The sequence below is a fragment of the Marmota monax genome, unplaced genomic scaffold, assembly GCF_021218885.2.
Source record: "Marmota monax isolate L192 unplaced genomic scaffold, Marmota_monax_Labrador192_F-V1.1 WCK01_AAM20220418_F8-fsc00035, whole genome shotgun sequence".
In the NCBI taxonomy this organism is placed as follows: Eukaryota; Metazoa; Chordata; class Mammalia; order Rodentia; family Sciuridae; genus Marmota; species Marmota monax.
Genome location: NW_026691961.1, coordinates 9901797 through 9921881, shown reverse-complemented (window position 1 = coordinate 9921881; position 20085 = coordinate 9901797). Strand labels below are relative to the sequence as shown.

The window sequence follows — 20085 nt, the reverse complement described above, 5'->3', positions numbered from 1 at the left end:
CGCCCAGTGTGTCCCCCGGGGATACCAATAGTGACTACGTGTGCAGTCTCCTTTTTCAGGGTAGTGACCTGACTCGTTATTTTGAAGACTTAGAGCAGCCGGGCTAGCTCGGTGGGTAGAGTAAGAGACTCCTAATCTCAGGTCGTGGATTCCAGCCCCATGTTAGGTCCCCTTTGGCCAGCTCTCCACGCATCTCTTTCCTGTCTGAGCCAGGCCACTTGTTTTCAGTTACAGAGCAGCCCTCACCACAAAGCTCCCTTTGAAAGCGCCAGACTTTGACTTCTTGTCTTACAGGGACTACCACTACTGGACCTTAAAAATTGGGCTAGTCTGGTATTTGAACCAGAATCAGAAAGGGGCCACCAGCACACACACACACACACACACACACACACAACCCTGAGGTAAAGAAGGGACACTGGTGTGGGCAGTATATGTCCTGGACCTCTTGCCTGTGTTCAATTCACCTGGCTAGGGCAGTAATCAATCCTCAGGTGTACAAGAGTACAAGAGGGTCACTCTTCCAGCTTAGGATACCCCAGTTTCCACGAAAACCCTTAGTCCCTGCCTGTATTAGCCATCTCCTATTTTCTGCATTTTGAAACTTGGACATCAGGGCCTCACTCATCCTGGAGGGACTTCTCCTTCCAGGCTAGCAAATTCTTGGAGATAGCAAACAACTCCTTCCAGATTGTGCACTTCAAATACAAACCCACCCACACAGAGGCCACAACACTGATCACCTCTTTTATTGAGTTCTGGTACTCTGGGCCAGGACTCACAGCCTGTGTCACCCAGGGTCGGGTATCAGACAACTAGGGACAGACTCCACACCCCGGAGCCCCCTGAAACTATTCAAGCTAGTCAATTTTAACCTGCTTATCTTTATAGTCCCATGAAATCCACAGTACGGGCTCTTGACTAGTTATCTCACCCCTTCTCCATTATGTTCTCAATGGCAGTTGTCTCCTCTGCAGGTTGCACTGTTCCCGAATTACAGCAAAACCTATTCAACTGCTGCGGTTCTTCAGAGACCAAAGGCAGGAGAGCCCTGCACTTCCACGGTGACCCCTTCTTCTTGGCAGCCCCAACCCAGCGGCTCTAGGCCTCGGCGCGCTCAGACTCTGCCGCCGTTTCCTCCCCTTGGTTGTGCAAGGCAGCCTCTCAAGAGGAAAAGGACGTTCACATCCGTGGGCTCCGCCGGAATTTGACTTATGGTACCCAAAGGAAATTACCCGCCCAGAGTAAGTGCCATCCCTGGACACCCCCCCCCCCGTGGTCTGGCACAGGACGGGGACCTGTCCAGGAGGCGGGGAGGTGGGTTTGCCCTCCGCTCTGTTGCCCAGGTTTGGGTTCCGTTTCCCCAGGGGAATCTAGAACTTCTAGGTCCAAGAATCAGACTGGGTGAGGCCCAGGCCACGCGAGGGACAGCTGGCAACGCCGAGAGGTCGCAGGCTTTCGGGAATGTGCTGTGCCTGAAAGAGTCAGCGTCCCCTGGGCACAGGATTTGTGGGTGGGGAAAAAAAGCCGGGCTCGTCCGGGATTTGAACCCGGGACCTCTCGCACCCAAAGCGAGAATCATACCCCTAGACCAACGAGCCGCCGTGCCGGGACACTCTGACGCTGGTCCTTGGAGGCCGGATCCGGCGGCTCCGCCCCGCTCCTGCCAGGGCTTCCGGGTCTCGTCCGGGAGCTAAAGACCAGGGCCGCCGCCTGCGGGGCAAAGGAGCCAGCAAGGCCCGCGTGAGCTCTGGGGTCTTTCCGGGTGCACCCCAACCCAGATACCTCACCCCACGGGGCACCCGAGTCGGGGATCCTGAGCAGGGGACAAGGGACTGCCACCTCCCGACCGGCCGGCATGGGCGAGCTTCGAGCAACTGAAGGAAGCCGGGATCCCCCCGGACCCCACGACTGCGCCCCTCCCCTGGACCAAGACCCCTGCTGGCCTGGGCGTGGCCCCGAGACCCGACGCAGGGGTCAGAGCTGGGTCAGGGGCCTTTTCCTCCCGCGCGCGGCCGTGCGACCCTCCCAACGTGGCCTCCTCTCGCCCTGGAGTCAGCAGCTCAGCGCAGCCCAGGGGGGCGAGGCGTGCTCCCGCGGCGAGGTCCTGAGCCGCCCCAGGGAAGGTGGAAAAGGAGGCGTCGCGGGTGGGTTGACCCCGGTTTGGGTTCCTCTCATCGCGCTCCCTGCTGGATCGCCTGGCCCCCGACCTTCCAGCTGCCTGGAGCTGCAGCGGCCGCAGACACCCGACGCACAGCAGACCGGGGCCTCGCGGCACAGCCCAGGCCACACGAAGTGGACCCACCAACTCAACGCTCTGGTTCTCGGGTTGCGGCCTGTCTATGACCCGGGCGGTCCCCCATAAGTTAACTTGGAAATCATGTAGAACTCCAACTAGCGAGTAGGGAGGGGCGTGGGGAGACCGCCCGGCTAGCTCAGTCGGTAGAGCATGAGACTCTTAATCTCAGGGTCGTGGGTTCGAGCCCCACGTTGGGCGTAACTTTTGTCGGGGAGAAGCTAACGCCGACTGCACCTTAAATACTCCTTCCAGATGTCGGCTTGTTCACCGCATTTAATTCCCGTTCCAGACGCGAAATTAGCTGCCACGTCGGGGAAGACAGACATATACGTTACCGCAGGCTCCAAAATCTCTCTTGGGCCACGAAGCACATTTTTTTTTTTTTTTAAACCAAGGATTGAACTCAGGAGTGCTTAACCACTGAGCCACATCGCCAGACCTTTTTTTGTATTATTTTTAGAGACAGGGTCTTGATGAGTTTCTTACGTCCTCGGTAAATTGCTGAGGCTGGCTTTGAATTTGGGATCCTCCTGCCTCAGCCTCCCCAGCCAGGGGGGCATTGCAGGCCTGCGCCACTGCGCCCTGCTTGGGCCGCACATTCTTGTCTCATGATTTTTCATATATTTTAAAGCTGAAATTCACATAAATTTCTACATATACACAACTACAATGCACCAATTTAAAAAAAAAAAAAAGTGTGGAAATAGAAGAAAGAAAAAAAATCTCCAGGTACACAGAGCTATCAGGAGGACCCTGTCAGTGTTGTAGTACTTGCCCCGACAGGGACTCTGCTTTTAGGGACTTCTTTGAAAGTTCTGTTATCCCAGCAGTGGTTAACAGGCCAAATCAAGAAGTAAAGCCAGTTGGGAGCCATCTAGAGTTCTGTTACTTACAAGGTTGAGCCTCAACTGTAGAATATCATGTTCAGAGATCCAGGGCCTTGTTAAATATCTTGCAGCTACAGGGTTGATATTGTTTTTTAAAAAATCAAACACACATTTAAATTCTCATGTTGCATAATGACAAAGAAAATTGAATTTGCAACTTCAGGAGCTGTTTTGTGTGAAAGGTATGGCATTAGTTAGGAAAGTGCAGGGCCAAATGCTTGGGGACATCAGGGTGGAAAAGTATTAAAAAAAAAAAAAAAAACAGAGAAAATAGTATATAGTATTATGTGCCCTCCTGACCCTCAGGTTACACCATTATCAACTCACAGATAGACTTGTTGATCTGTTTCCATCCAGCCCATGATTTTTTTGGGGGGGCGGGGGTTGGGGTGGATACCAGGGATTGAACCTGGAGGCATTTAACTCCTGAGTCACAACCCCAGCCCTTTCTTTGTATTTTTATTTTGAGACAGGGTCTCATTGAATTGGTTAGGGCCTCCCTAGTTTGCTAAGGCTGGGTTTGGAATTGCGATCCTCCTGCCTCAGGCTCCCGAGTTCAGCCCACGATTTTAAAGCAATTTAATCTCTAAAAAATTACGCGTTTATAAAAGACAAAGAGTTTTTCAAATATATGTAACTATAATACAACAGTAGTACACGTTGGTACTGAACATTTTTTTTTTTTATCAAGTAGAATGGATGGTTCTTGAAATAGTGTAAAGGACACAAGCATTCCTCTCTCAAAACTGAAAATACTTCTATGAAAACATCCCTTGTGTCGAAGGGTCCAAAACCCCCGGTCTTTGCCCCGGGGCAGACAGTGGCTATATACGCAGAGACAATTATCTACACTTTCTTTGCTACTTGTCTTGGAGAGAGGCCTAAAAAGGCAACTTTTGTACCCCGGGTGGGACTCGAACCCACAATCCCTGGCTTAGGAGGCCAATGCCTTATCCATTAGGCCACCGGGGCTGACAAGTTAAACGATTTTCTGTTCTAGAACCAGTCTTTTCCTCATTTTTGGTGGTTCCGGCAAAATTTTGCTCGGCTCTGTGACCTCATTCTGGCCTTTTCCTATCCCCCGACTTCGATTCTCGATCTGCTCTCCAGTTCATCATCTCGCCCACTCCCAGGCGTCCTTGGGACCCAGCTGTGCAGGAGCTCGAAGACATGCGACACTAAGTTTTATTTAGGGATTTAGGGTTATCCATCGGCCTAGGTGGTATGCAACTCGCTGGGGGAGCCAGAGATCCCAGGTTCAAACCAGGATCAGGCCTTTAATCCAGGGATACCCCTGCAACACGGGGACGGCTGGTACAGGAAACAAGGTGTCTGTGAGGCCCAACGAGGGAGGGCGGGCACCATGAATGTCCAGTGCCCCGCAACAGACCAGCACCTACCCGGAAAGGCAGAGCGTCCTGTGCGGGGGCCGCGGGGGGTCTCCGCCCCGGTCCTCCTCTCCCACTGTCCCTGGGGCTGCATGTTACCTGGTGGGGCCCCTTTGTTGTTGTTGTTGCTTATTTTGTCGTTTTAGCAGATCGCCAGCCCAAAGCCTCTAGCTTCCCTCTGGCTCAGCCGGTGGAATCTGGGAGTCGCAGCCGAGGCAGGGGGCTCGAGCCCCACCCGCTGCCTTTGCGTGGCTCTTCTCTTCCCCTTTGGGTCTCTTAACCTCGGGAAGTTCCTCTACCGGGAGTTCTTACTAAACCACCGCGACGTCACAGCCGCCCGCGGAGAAGGTGACTCCGCACGACCCCAGGTCGCCCTCGCGCCCGCGCCTCTGCACTCGAGCTGAAGCGGCCTTGTCGCCGGCGTTGTCCTCGCGGTGGGGCACCCGCCATTGGCCACGGAGGGTTCGTTAGCCAGAGTCCTTGGAGAGAACGCGGGCTCAGCAAGTAAATTCTCCAAGCGAAATGTCAGCTCAACCTCGGTCAATATTTAAAATGTTGGGTGTGCATTTACACTAACCATAAGGTCCCCTCGTTGCCAGAAACCGAGATGATCTATCGGCTTTCGTCCCACATATTTTAGAACGGTGAGCGTACGTCAATAGAACTGTTATTTTTGTCATTTAGAAGTGTACAATTCAGTGGCCTTAATTAGATTCAGATTGTTGTGCAACCATTATCACATAATTTACTAGGTTTTCAAATGCACATATCCTTTGATTCCCCTGGAGCAACTCCCCACCGCACCCTCAAGGAACCCTCCCTCGCCTGTCAGTTTTCATTGCCTGAACTGTAAACCGCAGAGCTCGCTGTTGAGGATTCTGCGCGGCTCTGCTCGGCAGTGCGCGGGGGTCCGGCAACCGCCTCTGGTCGCCCGTGCTGTAACCTTGACCCCGGTCCTCAACTGCAGATGCAGGCTAGGGGCGATTGGGGACAAAGCCTCAATGTAGAGTGTGTACTGAGGGAAGGAAAACACTTCTGTGAAATTAGAAAAAGATTCCCCGCAGCGACCACGAAGGGACTCGAACCCCCAATCTTCTGATCCGGAATCAGACGCCTTATCCATTAGGCCACGCGGCCCCACTGCCTCAGAGGCCTCAGTTTTTTCTATAAAGCATATTGAAGCGCCTGCGCATTGTGCCCACGCGCATGCTCAGAGTGGAAAAAGACTTACCCTTCGTGGCAAATGCGGGCGGAGTTCTCAGTGGGGACGCTGCGCAGGTTTTGCACCCCGCCGAGAGTTCGAATCAGGATGAACCTGGAGGTCCCCAACCTCTCCCAGCTATCTTCTCTGGCTCCTAGAAACCCTTCTGACTTCTTCCCTCACCTGCCCGCCTTCTGCTCTGCGCTCTCCTGCGCTCTCCCCGTCACTTCACTGGTGAATATGCAATCGTCTCTTTCAAGAGTAGCTGAGTCCGCCAGGAAGGCAGAGGCGGTTTCTCCTTCATTTCCATGGCCCCAGCGCCAGGAAGAGAGGGATGTACTCCCGGGCTGGTCCTACTTCCAGCCCAGCCCAGCCCACGTTGGTTCCTAATTCCGAGACACAGGGCACAGGTCCCAGTCCCGCTTCTGGTTCCGAGGGGCACAACTGCACCTTTACCAAGTGCCAGCACTTTACATCCATCATAACACTTATTTCACAGATCCCCGAGAGCAAGCACTGACCCACGCAAAGCAATCATTAACAGGTATTTATTGAACGCCAATTAAACGCCCATGCCCAGGCTGCCCGCCCCTTTGTCCTGAAGAAGTCAAGGAGTGGATCGGGCGGCTGTAGCAGGGCCCTTAGGCCTGCAGGCAGAGCCTGCGCCGGAGGGAGCTGCGGATCTCCAGGCAGGCCTTGCGGAGCTCATTGCAGTCTGGCCCCAGCACGTCCAGCTCACACACCCGCCTGTTGACCTGAGGGGCCACACTGAGCCTGTGCCCAGGATTCTAGGCACTATGGGGATCAGCCTGGCTCCCGTTGCAGCCCTTGCCTGCTGTTTTGTAAGGCCTGAAATTTCAAGTGCTCCTTGCTCACCCTCCAGTTCCCGTCTAAGCCAGACGAGCTGAATCCCACTTAAACATTAGGCTTCACCTTTCTGCCAGCCCACATAACTTTTTTTTTCTGCATAAATATTCAAATAAGCCAATTCCATGCTCCTGCTTAACCAGGAACATCTCACCTCTTGTCTCTAGGAAGCCTGCTTCCCACAGTCCCTGCTGGTTCCCTGTTTCCCAGTGCATCTCCTGTAGCCCTGCATGGCATTCAGTGTCCTCCCCCCCCCCCCAGATTTCAGTATATGTGAGTACCAACTGCTGCTGCTCGCATCTGACCAGTGCCAGAGGTCCTGAGTTTCATTACCTAAGACTGTTGAGGGCAGGGAATCCCCCTTTCATCAATGGGGCTGATGGGAGGGGCTCAGGAGAAAAGTCAGTCAGCCCCTATCTCCTGGTCACCCCCACACACACACACCTCGGTCAGCAGCTCCAGGAGGTCTCCCCTGGGGTTGGCTCTGAGGACCTCCACCAGCGTCTGGACTAAGTCAGAGCCCTTCTCATCCCGATAGGCCACACAGTCTAGGTCAGGGAGTAAGGGTCAGAGTAAGGCTCAGGCCCCTGCCTCTGTCTCTCAAACCCAGGGACCCACTGTGACCAGACATGGAGGACAGCAAGCACAGAGGATCCAGAGATCAGGCCAGAGAACAAGGTGTGGGGCAGGAACTTCTTGCATTTGGACCAAGTTGTTTCTCAGTGTTTGCTGAGTGACTATATATACAGATTCAATATTGAACAAACATTTGCTGTGGATCTACTAGGTGTCAGGCAGGGCCCTGAAACAAACAGATCTTCCCTGCCCTCACAGAAGTTCCTGCCTGGAGGAAATGGTGCACGTGCACAGATGGCATTTGACATATGCACACCATCATTGCTATTAATGAGGGAAAAACTGTAGAAAGGAAGCCGGGCATGATGGCACATGCCTGTAATACCAGCAGCTTGGGAGGCTGAGGCAGGAGGATCAAGAGTTCAAAGACAGCCTTAACACACTTAACACTTAGTGAGGCCCTAAACAACTCATGAGACCCTGTTTCTCAATAAAATATTAAAAAGGGGTGGGATGTGGCTCAGTGGTCAAGTGTCCCTGGGTTCAATCTCTGGTACCAAAAAGAAAAAAGAAAGAAACTAGGGAAGGAGATGTCTTAACTGCAATTGGGCTGGTTACTCTACATCCCAACCCTGGCTACCACTAAGGCCAATCCAGCTCTCAGAGCAGGAAGCTGGGCCCAGTGTAACTACATACTTCTTACCCTCAGTGGCTGCATAAACTGTCAGGATGTCTGCTTGATCAGAGCTTCCTGAAATGGGGCCCCTGGAGGGGCTGCCTGCAAGAGAAGTCATCTCCAACCACCAGCATCCTAGGCTCCCGCAGGCCCAGGTTCTCCCCATCTCCTCATCAAGGGCACCACAGGGCAGTGGAAAGACAGCTGGAAATCTAAATGTCAGCCCTTTGTTTATTAACTGTAACCTCAGAGAAGCTCAATTAAGGGGAGTAGCACTCACCTCCCAAAGGCCTTTTCAATTTTTTTCCTCCCTTTCTCTTGGCAAAGAGTGGGCAGAGGTGAGAGCAGAACACCAGCTAAGAGCCCCGGAAATGCTCTCTGAACAGTTCCTACCCTGGTACCAGACCTGTCAAACCCAAGCTATGGAGGGAAGGCAAGACCCACCTTGGGCATCAGTATGGATCTGGAGGACATCTGCCTGTGTAGGGATAGCTGGAGGTGTCCGAAGCCAGCGCCAATACCAGGGGAGAGCCACTGGCCCCACACCAGCGTCCCTGTTTCCTAGAGGGGTGGTCAAATATCTTCACTCAGTGGGTACCAAGCATCCAGACCTGATGTGAATAGTGGGGCCAAGCAAGAACCCAATGGCCAGAGCCCCGAGTCAGGCCTGCTAAGCTGGAAGTATTCAGAGTGATGAAAGACCAGGCTGAGGTCAAGGGCTCAAGTCTGTAGTCTGTCCTGTAGGACAGGAAAACAATGCTCAGGCTTCCTGGAGAAGGTAGACAGCAAGCGTGGGAGGCTGAGGGCTGACAGAGGAAAGCCAGAGAAGGAGGCAACTTGGAGGCCGCTGCCCACCCCTGACAGGCTTACCCCCACAGCAGGCCTGTAGCAGGAAGATCTTGGGTCTGCCCCATAGTGCTCGGCAGTGGCTCAGCTCCTGTACCAGTGCCTCTGGCTGCACCTCTTGCCCGTCAGCCCCCAGCAGTTGCCCCTGTGGCCCCCCATGGGCCATCAGGGCCACAAGGGCACAGCTCACAGGGCCTCTACAGGTGTCCAGCCTCTCTCGGAACTGAGCCAACTCTGCCTGGAACCCCTGGAGTGGGGACAAGGTTGAGCCCTGGGCCACAGCCTCCCCAGGCCCTGGCTGTCCTCCAGGAGGCTGAGATGTCTTCTCCAGTGTCTGCCCACCCAATTTCCATCTGCCTCCAACCTCAGGCCCAGGGAGGAAGCCCTAACTCCCTGTTACAAGTCCTGGCATGGGCTCACTAGAGGTGATGTGGAGGTCTAGCTTCCCAGAGCTGATTCTCCTCCTGTCCTAGTGAGGAAGAAGTGCAAAGGCATGAGGAGAGGGTAGCAGGATGATAAATGTCCAGAAACAAAATCACAGAAGGCAGGAATACAGCTCAGTTGGTAGAATGTTTGCTTCACATGCACAAGGCCCTGGGTTCAATTCAGCACCACACACACACACACACACACACAAAAAAAAAAAAAAAAAAAAACAGAGCTTTGAATTGGGGAGCAGAGACCCAGTCAGCAAGGGAGACCAGCCTCTCCAAGGCAGGAAAGTGACTGCCATTCATGCAGCAGGAAAGATAAAGGATAAGCCTATGGGTGCACTTCCTGTGGGTGATATGGGAGAGGCCCAGGAGGGGATCCCCAGAGTCCTAGGGGAGGGGTGTCCTTTCTTCAAAGGTACCACCAAAAGTTCTGGGCTTCCCCTCACCTGAGCTGTAGGGTCCATTCTCAAGGTGATCTCGAAACCCAGGGACCGGCACAGGTCCCCCAGTGCCTTCACATCATGCTGTGCTCCGGGCCGGTCTTGGATCACAGCCAGGAGGAGGGCAGCCTTGACCCCCAACAGGTCATACTGAGCCCTGGGACTGGGTTCTGGCTATAGAGAGGTTTGAGGCACATTCAAAGTGGTCTAAGGGGGCTCCAAACTCCTAGCCTTCCCTACCTGGGCATGGTCAGGCTCCTCCCACCTGCAATGGCAGCTGTTTGAAGGAACCCTGCCTTACCTCAGGCATCCAGGGCTCCACACCTCCCAGGCATAGTACTCCCCTCAAGGAGCTCTGAAAGAACAGGCAGTAGGTGTCCCCAGTAGACTCTTCAGCTACCCTGCAGAACAGCTGGGAGTGTGGGACCCCAGGATACCTAAGAGGGGCTTCTCAGTGAGGGATCTCAGGGGAGGGGCACAACCCAAGCAGGTGACGGGACCCTGACTCCAGGGAAAGACTTGGCAGATTCCTGGCTACTACAGGCTCTTGGGGGTTAACTGCCAGAAGGGAGGGAGGAGGATGAGGAGGAAGGATAGTCCTAAACAAGACCTCAGGTCTAGTTCAGGCTCTAGGTCATTGACTTCCCTGGCCTCAAGTGGACAGTGGCTGTATCATTACCTCCTGCCCTGCTTCAGGGATTAGTGTGCACAAAGGCAGGGACCTCACTAGAATGGAGCAGGCCTATGGAGGAGGGCTCTCCATAGGCATTTTCCTGTCAGAGCTATGGAGAAGAGCTGAGGCCTGAAGGATCACCTACAGGATCACCCAGCCACCACCCAACTGCGCAGTGAGAACTTCAGACCCCAGGACCAGACCTGAATCAGTCCCAGTCCCTCAGTGACATTAATCACTGCCTGGATGAGTGTCAAAATGGACAGCTGGAAATACCAGTTTGGATGCCCAGACCACAAGGAAGGCCACTGCTGATAGCCTAGGAGGGACAGGGAGGCATGCCACACAGAGAGAGCTGCTTGGACAAGGGCATGGAACGTGAGGCAGCCTGGATGTCTGGGGGTCCCATGTGAGGCAGAGCTGTGCCCAAGGCCTATACAATGTGTAGGCAATAAAGGTTTGTAGAATAAATGGGGGCCAGGTATGTGAAAGAATTTAACTGGAACTAGCTCAGGACAGCACAGTAGGGCCAGGGTGACCACAGGACCACCATTGCTTTCTAAGGCCTCCACCTCTGTCAGCAGTCGCAGCAGGGACCAGTGAGGAGAGCGGCCACAGAGCTCCCTCAGGCCAGTGCAGCTGGTGGAGAAACAGCACAGGGGCATCCTGTTGGCCAGAGTGGGGAGCTCTCCTGCCCATCCTCTGCCCCAACTTGTCCACCCCCAACCAAGGTCCCTGCCCAGACACTTACCACCACAGCCACTTGAGAGCAGGAGGAAGACTTTGGGGCAGCCCCTCAGAGCCCCACAGCGACTCAGCTCCCGGACCAGCAGCTGTACGTGCCTCAGCTGCCCACTGGGGGCCACTAAGGCTACAAGGGCACAGCCCACAGGTCCCTTGTGGGCATCCAGCTGCTCCTGAAACCACACCAGCTCCTCAAAAAAGCACTAGGGCAAGAGCCATGGCCTGGCCTGAGTCCATGAAGGTCCCAAGTGAGATGGGTGCTGGGGGTGGGGATGAGGAATGAGGCTTACCTGAACAGAGGTCTTCCTCTTCTCACAGTTTTCAAAGCCCAGGGACCGGAACACACAGTCCAGGGCAGCAACGGTAGCAGTGGACACCCCATGGCTGCTGAGTGTCAGGGCCACTCTTGAACCCTGCAGGCTGTATTCCCCCTGAGGAGGTAAGGCCAGAGCTGGGCCCGGCTGGGGCTCTGCTGGGTGTCTAGAGCAGGCTGGGCCAGGTGTAGCCTCCCATTACCTTTCTCCCCAGGCTGTCTTGAGCATCAGCCAACTGTGAGGCCGCCTGCAGGGTCCCAGCCACCAGGAAGGCCATGGGGGTCAGGTGGAGCTTTGTCTAAGCACCAGCTCACCTCCTTGGTCCTGACTCACAGTATGCTAGGTCCCAACTCTTGCCCTTTCCACAGACTGTCTCCTATCAGCTCTGTTTATGACCTGAGTTGGACTCTGCCCCCAACCCCTGGAAACTTGGGCTCCACTCCCCCAGCCCACCTCTGTTCTCTCGCTCCAGCTGATGACTTCCTGGCTGACATTGATGTGCAACACATGAGCCAGAAACCTGTGCCCAGTTCTATTCTTAGCACTTGGCTCACATTCCTATCTGATCTTGTTACACCAGTGTCTCCTTTTGGAGACAGCCACCGCACTAAAAATGCTCTCATACAGCCCCCACCACTCCTTACATCCCTAACACCCACATACACACACATACACATGCAGACAACAGCTCTGAGCCCCCAGAGGCCAATATCACTGACTGGAATCAGCCTTGTCTACAGTTCCACCCTGGTTGCTTCATCTGGGAAATGGGGACAGTCATGACCACAGATGTGCTAAATTGGGGGCTGGCTGAGAAAGGGTCCCAGGGCAGAGGCTGGCACAGGCAAGCCAGCTAGTGAGGGACAGGAACATCTTATCCTACCTGCTCTCACCTCTCCTCAGATGGGCCTGAGACAGCACCAGGAAAACAGGAAGGGACAAGGGTAGAAGGAGGAGCTGTACTCTGGTGACCACTGGCTCTGACCAGGCAGCCACCAGCTCTGCACAGGCCACAGTGTGGGCCTGGGCAGGGGGGAGGTGGTCTTTCAAGGGCTGCCTGGGGAACAAGGGCAGGGCCCATTTTGCCCTGTCAACCTTTTCCCCTAAGACCCTTAAGCACAAGACAGCTTTAGCTTCTGGGACCTAATGAGCAGCAGGAGTATTTCAAGCAACCAAGACAGCCCCTTTCCAGCCCCTTGCCCATTTCATCAGTGGGGCAGAAGAGGGCCTGATAAACACCTCATGTCCTGCTTGGCCCCCCACTCTGCCAGGGCAGAGAGGTGGCCTAGACCAGGGCAGGCACTGGCTGACACAGTGGAATGAGAAAACCAGGGTATATGACTGCCCTTAGGGATCAGACCCACCTACCAGCCCAGGATGTGGCTCCACCTGCTGACCACACAACACAAGCCAGTAGTATGACCAGGCCAGGAGGCCAAGGGTAGAATTCCAGGTACCCCATACCCACAGCAGACACCTAAAGAGAAAACAGGCTGGGCTCAAGAGTAAAGTGCTTGCCTAGCATGCATGAGATTCTGGGTTCAATCCCAAGTACTTAAAAAAAAAAAAAAAGACACACAGACTAGAGAGAAGTTTCCACATTTATTCAAACCCTTCTGGAACCCTCAAAGTTGAGCTCTCTGGGAGCCCCTAGTCTGTATGTGTTATTACACATACAGACCTGCACAGGATACAGACAACAGAATGGAATGCAGTGCTTGAGGAGTCAGCAACAAGGTGCTGAGTACTGATGGAGCATTAGTGTTAAGTACCACAAAGAACATGCCTCTGGAAAAGTGGACAGTAGGGGACCTCTACCCATCCTGTTCTTGATTTCCTGGTTGGCCTCCAATTGCCAGAGCCACTGCCACCACCTCCAGAAAAGTAGATGGGTGGTTCTCAGGGGCCTGCCGCGGAAGGGTGAGTCTGCCAAGAGCAAAGGTAGGCAGCCTCTGTGGCCAAGCCAGGTCTGGAAGCAGGAGGTGATGATAGCTGAAAAGCTCCTGTGGGCACACCCAAGACCCAGATTCTCCTAGGTGTGGGCTGACTGTCCCTCCCAAAGTCCAGCAGCCCCTGGTGCCAAGGCAGGTTCTCCATACCCACTGGAAGGCACAGGCTGGTAGGGCAGAGGAGCTGGCTTACAGACCCACCTGAGAAGGTAGGGAACAAAGAGACACTGGCCAGGCAAGGCTGAGGGGGTCCTGGGACATAGCCCTAGGCCCTGCCTGAGTCCTCAATTACTTCGTGCCCCAGCCAGGAAAGTTCCAGACTCCAGGAAACTAGAGGTCGGGGGGAACAGAGCAAGAAGAGGAAGACAAGGTAGCAGAATTTCCACTCAATGGGAGCAGGGCCGGCTAGTTCTGAGGGATGCCCCTGCCCCTATGCAGGCCTGGCAGTGGTGGAAAACCAGTGGAGAATCCTCAGTGTGGACAAGGAGGGGTCACAGGGAGCACCTGCCTTGCTCATCCAGTTCCCATTGGCCACTCACCCCACGGGCTGGGCCATCTTGGCGTGCAGGCTCTGGTGGGCAATGAGGTGAGCACGCTGCTTGAAGCTCTTGTCACACTCGCCACAGCCGAAGGGCCGCTCGCCAGTGTGAACACGCCGGTGGTCCAACAGGTAGGAGCGCAGGGAGAAGCTCTTACCACAATCACTGCAGCCGAAGGGCTTCTCGCCCGTGTGGATGCGTTGGTGGTCTGCCAGGTAGGCGCTGCGGCTGAAGCTCTTGCCACACTCAGAGCAGGAGAAGGGCTTCTCACCGGTGTGCACACCCTGGTGACGCACCAGGTCAGAGGAGCTGCGGAAGCTCTTGTCGCACTCGGGGCACTTGTGTGGCTTTTCACCTGTGTGTGTGCGTTGGTGCCGTGCCAGGTCCGAGCCCCAGCGGAAGCGCTTACCGCACTGCCCGCAGCTGTGAGGCTTCTCCGCAGCTAGGTCCCGAAACTGACGCCTGCGAGTGGGTGGCCGACCCCGCCGTACCCCTACCAGCTGGCCTACAGCTGCTCCTGGCCGGTTCTCACTCTCCCAGGCCTCAGCCTCTTCCGGGCTCCAGGATACAGACACCTCACTGCCTGTCTGGCGCGGAAGCACCAGCACTGCCTCCTCCAGTTGGGTCTTCGAGCTCTGGCTTTTGAGCCCCAAACCTGCAAAGCGGGAGGAAGCAGCCTCTTCAGTCCTACTTGGTTCTAGAGTTAGTGCTGAGGCAAGGAAGAAATGCAGCTCAGGGAAAGCTCCCTGGCTCTGAGGTTCAGACCTGGGTCAGACATGCAAGCCCCAGTTCCCTCATCTACAAAACGAGATAGTGATGAAAAGCCAGTAGAAGAGTGGTTACGAGTGAGCCCCAGAGGGTGGACCCTCTGGGCAGATCCTATCTGCAGGGATGCCTCCTAATCATGACCCTCCACTAGGTCCCTTACCCAACCAGGTCCTTAACCCATCCAAGAACCTTGCTTCTATACCTGGAACTAATGGTCCACTCTCAGAGCTCACTGAATGGATTCAGCTTGATTTTGTGAACCACCCATTCTTGAACTGGTAGAAATGGAGGTATTAAGCAATGTGGTCCCCTCACTTTACAGGTTCCAGTTCTCCAAATTCAAAAATACACAGTAACTTCAGTCAGGGAAGGATCTCAGCCAGGTTCACAGGTTAGTATCTGGCTTGGAAAGGGACCCCAAGTGTGTGGCTTCAAATGGCAAGGTGTTTGGACTGAGTGCAGCCCAGCCCTGTCAACATTCTTGCAGCTGGTGAGCCAAGGTGGCCTCACAACAAAGCCTCTTTTAACTCTGTCCTTTAGTGTGCAATGACTTCTCTGAGTCTCAGGTCCCTCATCAATAAAATGGGAAGAATATTTCAATGCACCATGTTGTGTGAATCAAAGGAGAAAATGTCCTTATAAGCACTCAGCACAGGCTGGCACATCTCAAGCACTTGTCACAAGATATACCTGTACAGGTACAGAGAACTGAACATCAGCACAAGAAAGGAATCAAACAGGGCTCTAGAAGAGACCCAGGAAAAGCCCACTTTGGAACTGGCCAAGGGAAGAGTGGGAAGAAAGACTGGGAATGGCAGCAGGATGAGGGGCCCACCTACACCCACTTACCCAGGGCAGCATTCTGGGAATTCTCCCGCTTTATGTCCCAGAAGAGATTCCTTTGGGCAGGGTCCAGAGAACCCCATTCTTCCCGTGAGAAATAGAAGGGAATGTCTCCCAATGCTACAGGTCCCTGGAATGAGGAAGGAAGATTGGGCTCAGGCTGCCTTGCTCAAGTCTCCCAGGCAGCTGTGGGTGGGGACAGGGTGAATCGGATGAAAAAGGGCTACAGGAGAAAGCAAGGAACATTTTATAAACTCAGCAGTGCCAAGGGTCTCAGAGAAGACAAAGGGACTGGTAACTCACATGGACCCCAGAGGCAAAGCAGGCATCTGTGGTCTCTCTGGTATTATCCTCTTTAAGAAGAGCAGGAAGCTGGGCTGAAAGAAAAGAATGGCGCCTCAGGGAGGCCACCTCAGGCCTGAGACTGAGATCTTAGTCTCCCCTGCACACGTGCACATGCACAGACACACATGCACGCACATACAGATATACATGTGCACATATGACTGGGCTTCAGAAAACAGAAACCCCTGGCTGCTACCTTCAGGGCAATGCTTGAGAAGGAACAAGGCCCCTGGCCAGCCATTCTACTTTTCTTTTTTAAATACTTTATTTCATTTTTTTTTAGTTGTAATTGGACACAATACCTTTATTTTATTTTTATGTGGTGCTGAGGATCGAACCCAGGGCCTCACACATGCCAGGCAAGCGCTCTACCGCTGAGCCACAACCCCAGCCCTGCCACCTACTCTTGTAGAGGCTTACTTACCATTGTGGCTATGCTGCTCCTGGGGTACAGGCGGCTGGCTCCATGCCCCCACCATCAGCAGAGGCCCCCTGGCCTGGGATCTCTGGACTGCAGACTCAGGTTCCACTTCCTCTGAGGGCACATCCTGTGCAGGAACCACAACATGCTCATCAGCACCGAGATCAGACGGGGGAGACAGAGTTTAATCCCTGGGAAGGAGACACAGGATATGTCCCTCAGGAGGCTGGGGTGTTGAAAAGGAGAGCAATATGGAGCCCCATGAAAACCCCAGAGGAGAATGTAACACCAGGCAGTGCTGTGTGCCCAAAGATACTCCCCATCAATCATGATGCAAGAACCAGCCCTACTGCCAGGTCAGAGCCTCACACCAACAGATCATCAACACCTCCCCAGATGCTTCCAGTCTCAAGGACCCTACACACCACAAGACAGCAGGGTGTTCACAGACAGCTCTACCTTCTCATACCCTTCTGGAGCTCTCATGCATATCACTGTATCCCCAGGGCCTGGCCTAGAGCAGAACATGAATATACATTTGCAGATCCTAATGAAGTTGAAACCTTTTTTCTGGAACAAGCCCACTTTGCCCAGTGAAACCACCAAAAAGAAAGCAATCATATTTATTTTGGACTCGTCTTTCAGAAAGGCAATATGTGTTATATCATGCTTTTGTGCTTACTCCCTCGGGCTTAGGGTCTCCCCTACCCTGTGAGCCTCCTGGAGATTCATCTCCATGGACATGGCCACTTCTCTTCAGCTCAAGACCATCTGGATCTGGGAGGGGTCCCTCACCTGCAGCCAGGCTTTCACTGGCTGCTTCTGTAGGTCTTCCACCAAGGCCACAGCTTCCTCGCCACTCCCTGGGAGCTGTCCCCGCACCTGGGCCTGGATCTCCCCTGGCAGCACTGTCAGAAACTGCTCCAGCACCAACCGCTCCAGAATCTGCTCCTTGGTGTGCAGTTCAGGCCTAAGCCAACGGCAGCAGAGCTCCCAGAGCTGGCTGAAGGCTTCATGCGGCCCACCCACATCCCCATAGCAGAACTGACGAAAGCGCTGGCGGCAGGCCTCAGAATCCTTGCTGTCTTCCTGCTGGACAGATTCTTGCTCCCAGGAGGAATCTTCCACCTTCACAATCAGAAGTCCTTCTCCCTCCTCAGGAGCCTGGTCCTGGTGCTCCCAGGGGGATGCCATTCCCCTGGCCTAAAGCTCAGGGCTGGTCGGCCTCAGCTGACCCTTTCAATCTCCCAGAGGGATCCCCTGTGGTGGCTGGGCTGGCATCTAGACACACACTCCTGGGGAAAGAGCAAACCAGCAGGATTTGGGGAAGGGTGGAATACATGAGCAAACAATCAGCTAAAGGGACATCCAAGATCCAGGGACTCCAGTACCCATCCATTGGTGCCCTGGAGCAGTTTTTAGGCTTTACTCTAATGCCTTATTCTGTTTTTTTTTTTGTTTTGTTTTGAGGGGGGTAGCTACTGGGGATCCAACCCAGGGGTGCTTTACCACAGAACTACATCCCCAGTCCATTTTATTTTTTGAAGACAGGGTCTCCCAACTTGTCCAGACTGGCCTCAAACTTGCAATTATCCTGGTTCAGCCTCCCTAGTAGGTGGGAGAGTAGCTGAGATTACAAGCATGTACCTTGGTGCCTGGCTATGTTTTGTTGTATGTAACAATCTTTCCTACTAATAGAGGTCCACACCTCTATCGCCAAGCCTGGAATAAAAACCCTGGGTTTTTTCTGAGTCACTTGATTACAAAACTTAATCTCACTCACTTGTACTACTACTAGACCTACTACTGATATGAGCATATTTATGTTTATATTTATAGCACTTAATGTAAATGTTCACATTTTATGGCAAAAAATACTAATGTATTTGTTGTTTGTAAAGATTCATTGAACTAAGGACATTTTTCCATGTGTATATTTCAATTAAAGTTTTTAATTATTGTATTTCAGTGTTGTCCCCAATCCCTTTGTAGGTGTTACTTAATATACCATAGGGGCATTGTATTATCTTTCTCAAATTTGAAAACTTCTGAATCCCAAAACATATCTGGCATTGGGGGTGTCAGAGAAAGGCTTTAAAGATGAATGTGTGACATATTTGGACTTTGTTACTCTTTACACTTAAACTGCCAAGTTACATTTTATGTTGTTAACCTTCAAAATTCTGATAAGTGTATTCTGAATTTTTTAAAGCAATAAACACAAACATCTAAAAAATGGAGAAATTTTAAAAATATACAAATACATAGAAAAGAAACTCCCTTTCTCGATGTGGTTGCAACTCTCCCTCCTCGACAGTCTGGCAAATGACGTCTCAGGTCTTTTCCTGTGCTTTTAATAAAAATGTTATCCATATAAACGGAAAAAAAAAGTGCTTGATGTGTTGTATTACATAAATGAGAAGGTTTCTTTCATTAGGAGCACTATGAGCTTACGTGGTATGGGTGTACTTGGGTTTCTTAACCAATACCCAAGTAATGCATTCGAGTTGTTTCCAATTCTTCTCTATTACACACTAAGCACTTTATTCACTCTTCTGCTCTTCACGAGTCTCTTGAAAAGTACGCGCGCCATTCTCGTCCTCCACTGACAGGAGGTCTCCCCGGAGAGGCCAGGACTCACTCACCAGGGTCGCACGGCAGGACGCGGCAGGCGGGTACGTTGACCCGGCCGGAGCCCCGCGCTGTCCCCTAGCAGCCTTGCCTGCGCGGAGCTGAAGAAAAGCGGGCGCGCAGGGGCGTCTGCCCGGAGACCAAGCGGGCAACAGGGGCGCTAGGAGGACCCGCACTTCCCAGCGGAGCACAACCCCTTCGGCCTACGCCTCAGGGCGCGGGCCCGGGCCACCCAAGGCTCCGCTCCCGACCTTGGAGCCCGGAGGCCCGCGTCGCCAGTCCCCGCCCCCGAGACACACCACCCACAACCGCCCTGGTGTCCCCAGTTCCGCTGCCAGTCCCAGGCGCCGGAAGCCCGCGCGGGGCTCGCCGGGAAACCACGCGGCGCATGCGCCACTGCGAGTCGCACTATTTATACCAAGCCGGGGACCGGAAGTTTTCCGACGAACAGCCAATGAACAGGGAGAATTCCTAGAGATGGCCAATCAGCAGGCAGCAACGCTGCGTCAATACCCAGGTACCGGAGGCGAAGGGCTTGGGTGTGCTTTTTGGTTTGCTCTCCCTCCCTTCGACTGCGCTTTCCTTTTGCTTTTCTCTGCGCCTCCGGCCCTTGAACAGTGGAAAGAAGAAGCTAGGGCTGGCCTGACAAGCGGAGACCACACCTGGCCCAGCCACGAGTGGAGCGCCTGTTCCACCGGAAGGGGTGCGCTGGGGAGGTTTCCTCCTTCCGCTCCAGTTTCTTGGCTCCAACGAGTAGGTGCAGGGCCCGGGGGCCGCGGCTCCCTAGACACGCTTCCGGAACCCTGGGTCCCACTTCTCCCAAGTCTTTCGCTGCCCTGCGGTGTCCCAGGCGGATCCCCGCACCCTCCCATCACAGCTCTGTCTGCGCAGAGCTGAAGAGCGGAGGGGGACCTGGGGCCCAGAAGCGTCCAAAGCTGGGGGGGCCGTATCCGCGAATCTCAAGGTTTTTGTTTTCTTACATTTGGACCCGCTCGCACCCTCTCCATGCCTCGAGATTTTAGGCTCAAAATTTTCAGAAGTGAAAAGCGCTTTCTTTTTTCGGTCATGCACGTATTGCATGCTTGATGTAGAAAATAAAAAAAGATTGGAAAATTATAAAGGTATCCCTTTGCGTGAGGTTAGCTTCCTCACTCTGCTCAAATGTCACCCCCTCAAAAAGGTTTTCTCTAACTCTGAACAATCTCTACTCTGCCTTATTTTTCTTCCTGATGTTTACTGTTTGA

The 20085-nt window shown here is 53.6% G+C and overlaps 2 protein-coding genes and 4 non-coding genes across 11 annotated transcripts; 1 reads left to right on the top strand and 5 right to left on the bottom strand.

The window, feature by feature from the left end:
• Positions 1-1529: 1529 nt before the first annotated feature.
• Positions 1530-1601, bottom strand: Trnap-ugg (transfer RNA proline (anticodon UGG)). Its single transcript has one exon. It is a non-coding gene; the product is annotated as a tRNA-Pro (tRNA).
• An 823-nt stretch (positions 1602-2424) lies between these two features.
• On the top strand, positions 2425-2497 carry Trnak-cuu (transfer RNA lysine (anticodon CUU)). The gene has a single exon. It is a non-coding gene; the product is annotated as a tRNA-Lys (tRNA).
• Positions 2498-4085: 1588 nt separating this feature from the next.
• Trnar-ccu (transfer RNA arginine (anticodon CCU)) lies at positions 4086-4158 on the bottom strand. The gene has a single exon. It is a non-coding gene; the product is annotated as a tRNA-Arg (tRNA).
• A 1480-nt stretch (positions 4159-5638) lies between these two features.
• Positions 5639-5711, bottom strand: Trnar-ccg (transfer RNA arginine (anticodon CCG)). Its single transcript has one exon. It is a non-coding gene; the product is annotated as a tRNA-Arg (tRNA).
• A 596-nt stretch (positions 5712-6307) lies between these two features.
• Positions 6308-12703, bottom strand: LOC124092175 (putative caspase-16). 5 transcript variants are annotated; one of them, XM_046443643.2, is made up of 9 exons: positions 11548-12701; positions 11039-11462; positions 9916-10926; positions 9621-9788; positions 8765-8987; positions 8339-8455; positions 7922-7996; positions 7087-7190; positions 6308-6530 (listed from the first exon to the last, which is right to left on the bottom strand). In XM_046443643.2, exons 3-9 carry the CDS (start codon positions 9922-9924, stop codon positions 6417-6419), a joined length of 810 nt encoding a protein of 269 aa, XP_046299599.1. In that variant the 5' UTR covers positions 9925-10926; positions 11039-11462; positions 11548-12701; the 3' UTR covers positions 6308-6416. The 5 variants fall into 5 exon arrangements, with proteins under 5 accessions (XP_046299599.1, XP_046299625.1, XP_058435265.1 ...); XM_046443669.2 differs by having other exon boundaries at positions 9916-9969; XM_058579282.1 differs by lacking the exon at positions 7922-7996 and having other exon boundaries at positions 11548-12703.
• Positions 12704-12928: 225 nt separating this feature from the next.
• On the bottom strand, positions 12929-19173 carry Znf213 (zinc finger protein 213). Of its 2 annotated transcripts, none has more exons than XM_046443610.2 (6): positions 18665-19173; positions 17006-17505; positions 16214-16337; positions 15748-15821; positions 15451-15574; positions 12929-14488 (listed from the first exon to the last, which is right to left on the bottom strand). In XM_046443610.2, exons 2-6 carry the CDS (start codon positions 17402-17404, stop codon positions 13830-13832), a joined length of 1380 nt encoding a protein of 459 aa, XP_046299566.1. In that variant the 5' UTR covers positions 17405-17505; positions 18665-19173; the 3' UTR covers positions 12929-13829. The 2 variants fall into 2 exon arrangements, with proteins under 2 accessions (XP_046299566.1, XP_046299576.1); XM_046443620.2 differs by having other exon boundaries at positions 18856-19173.
• Between the last annotated feature and the right edge of the window lie 912 nt (positions 19174-20085).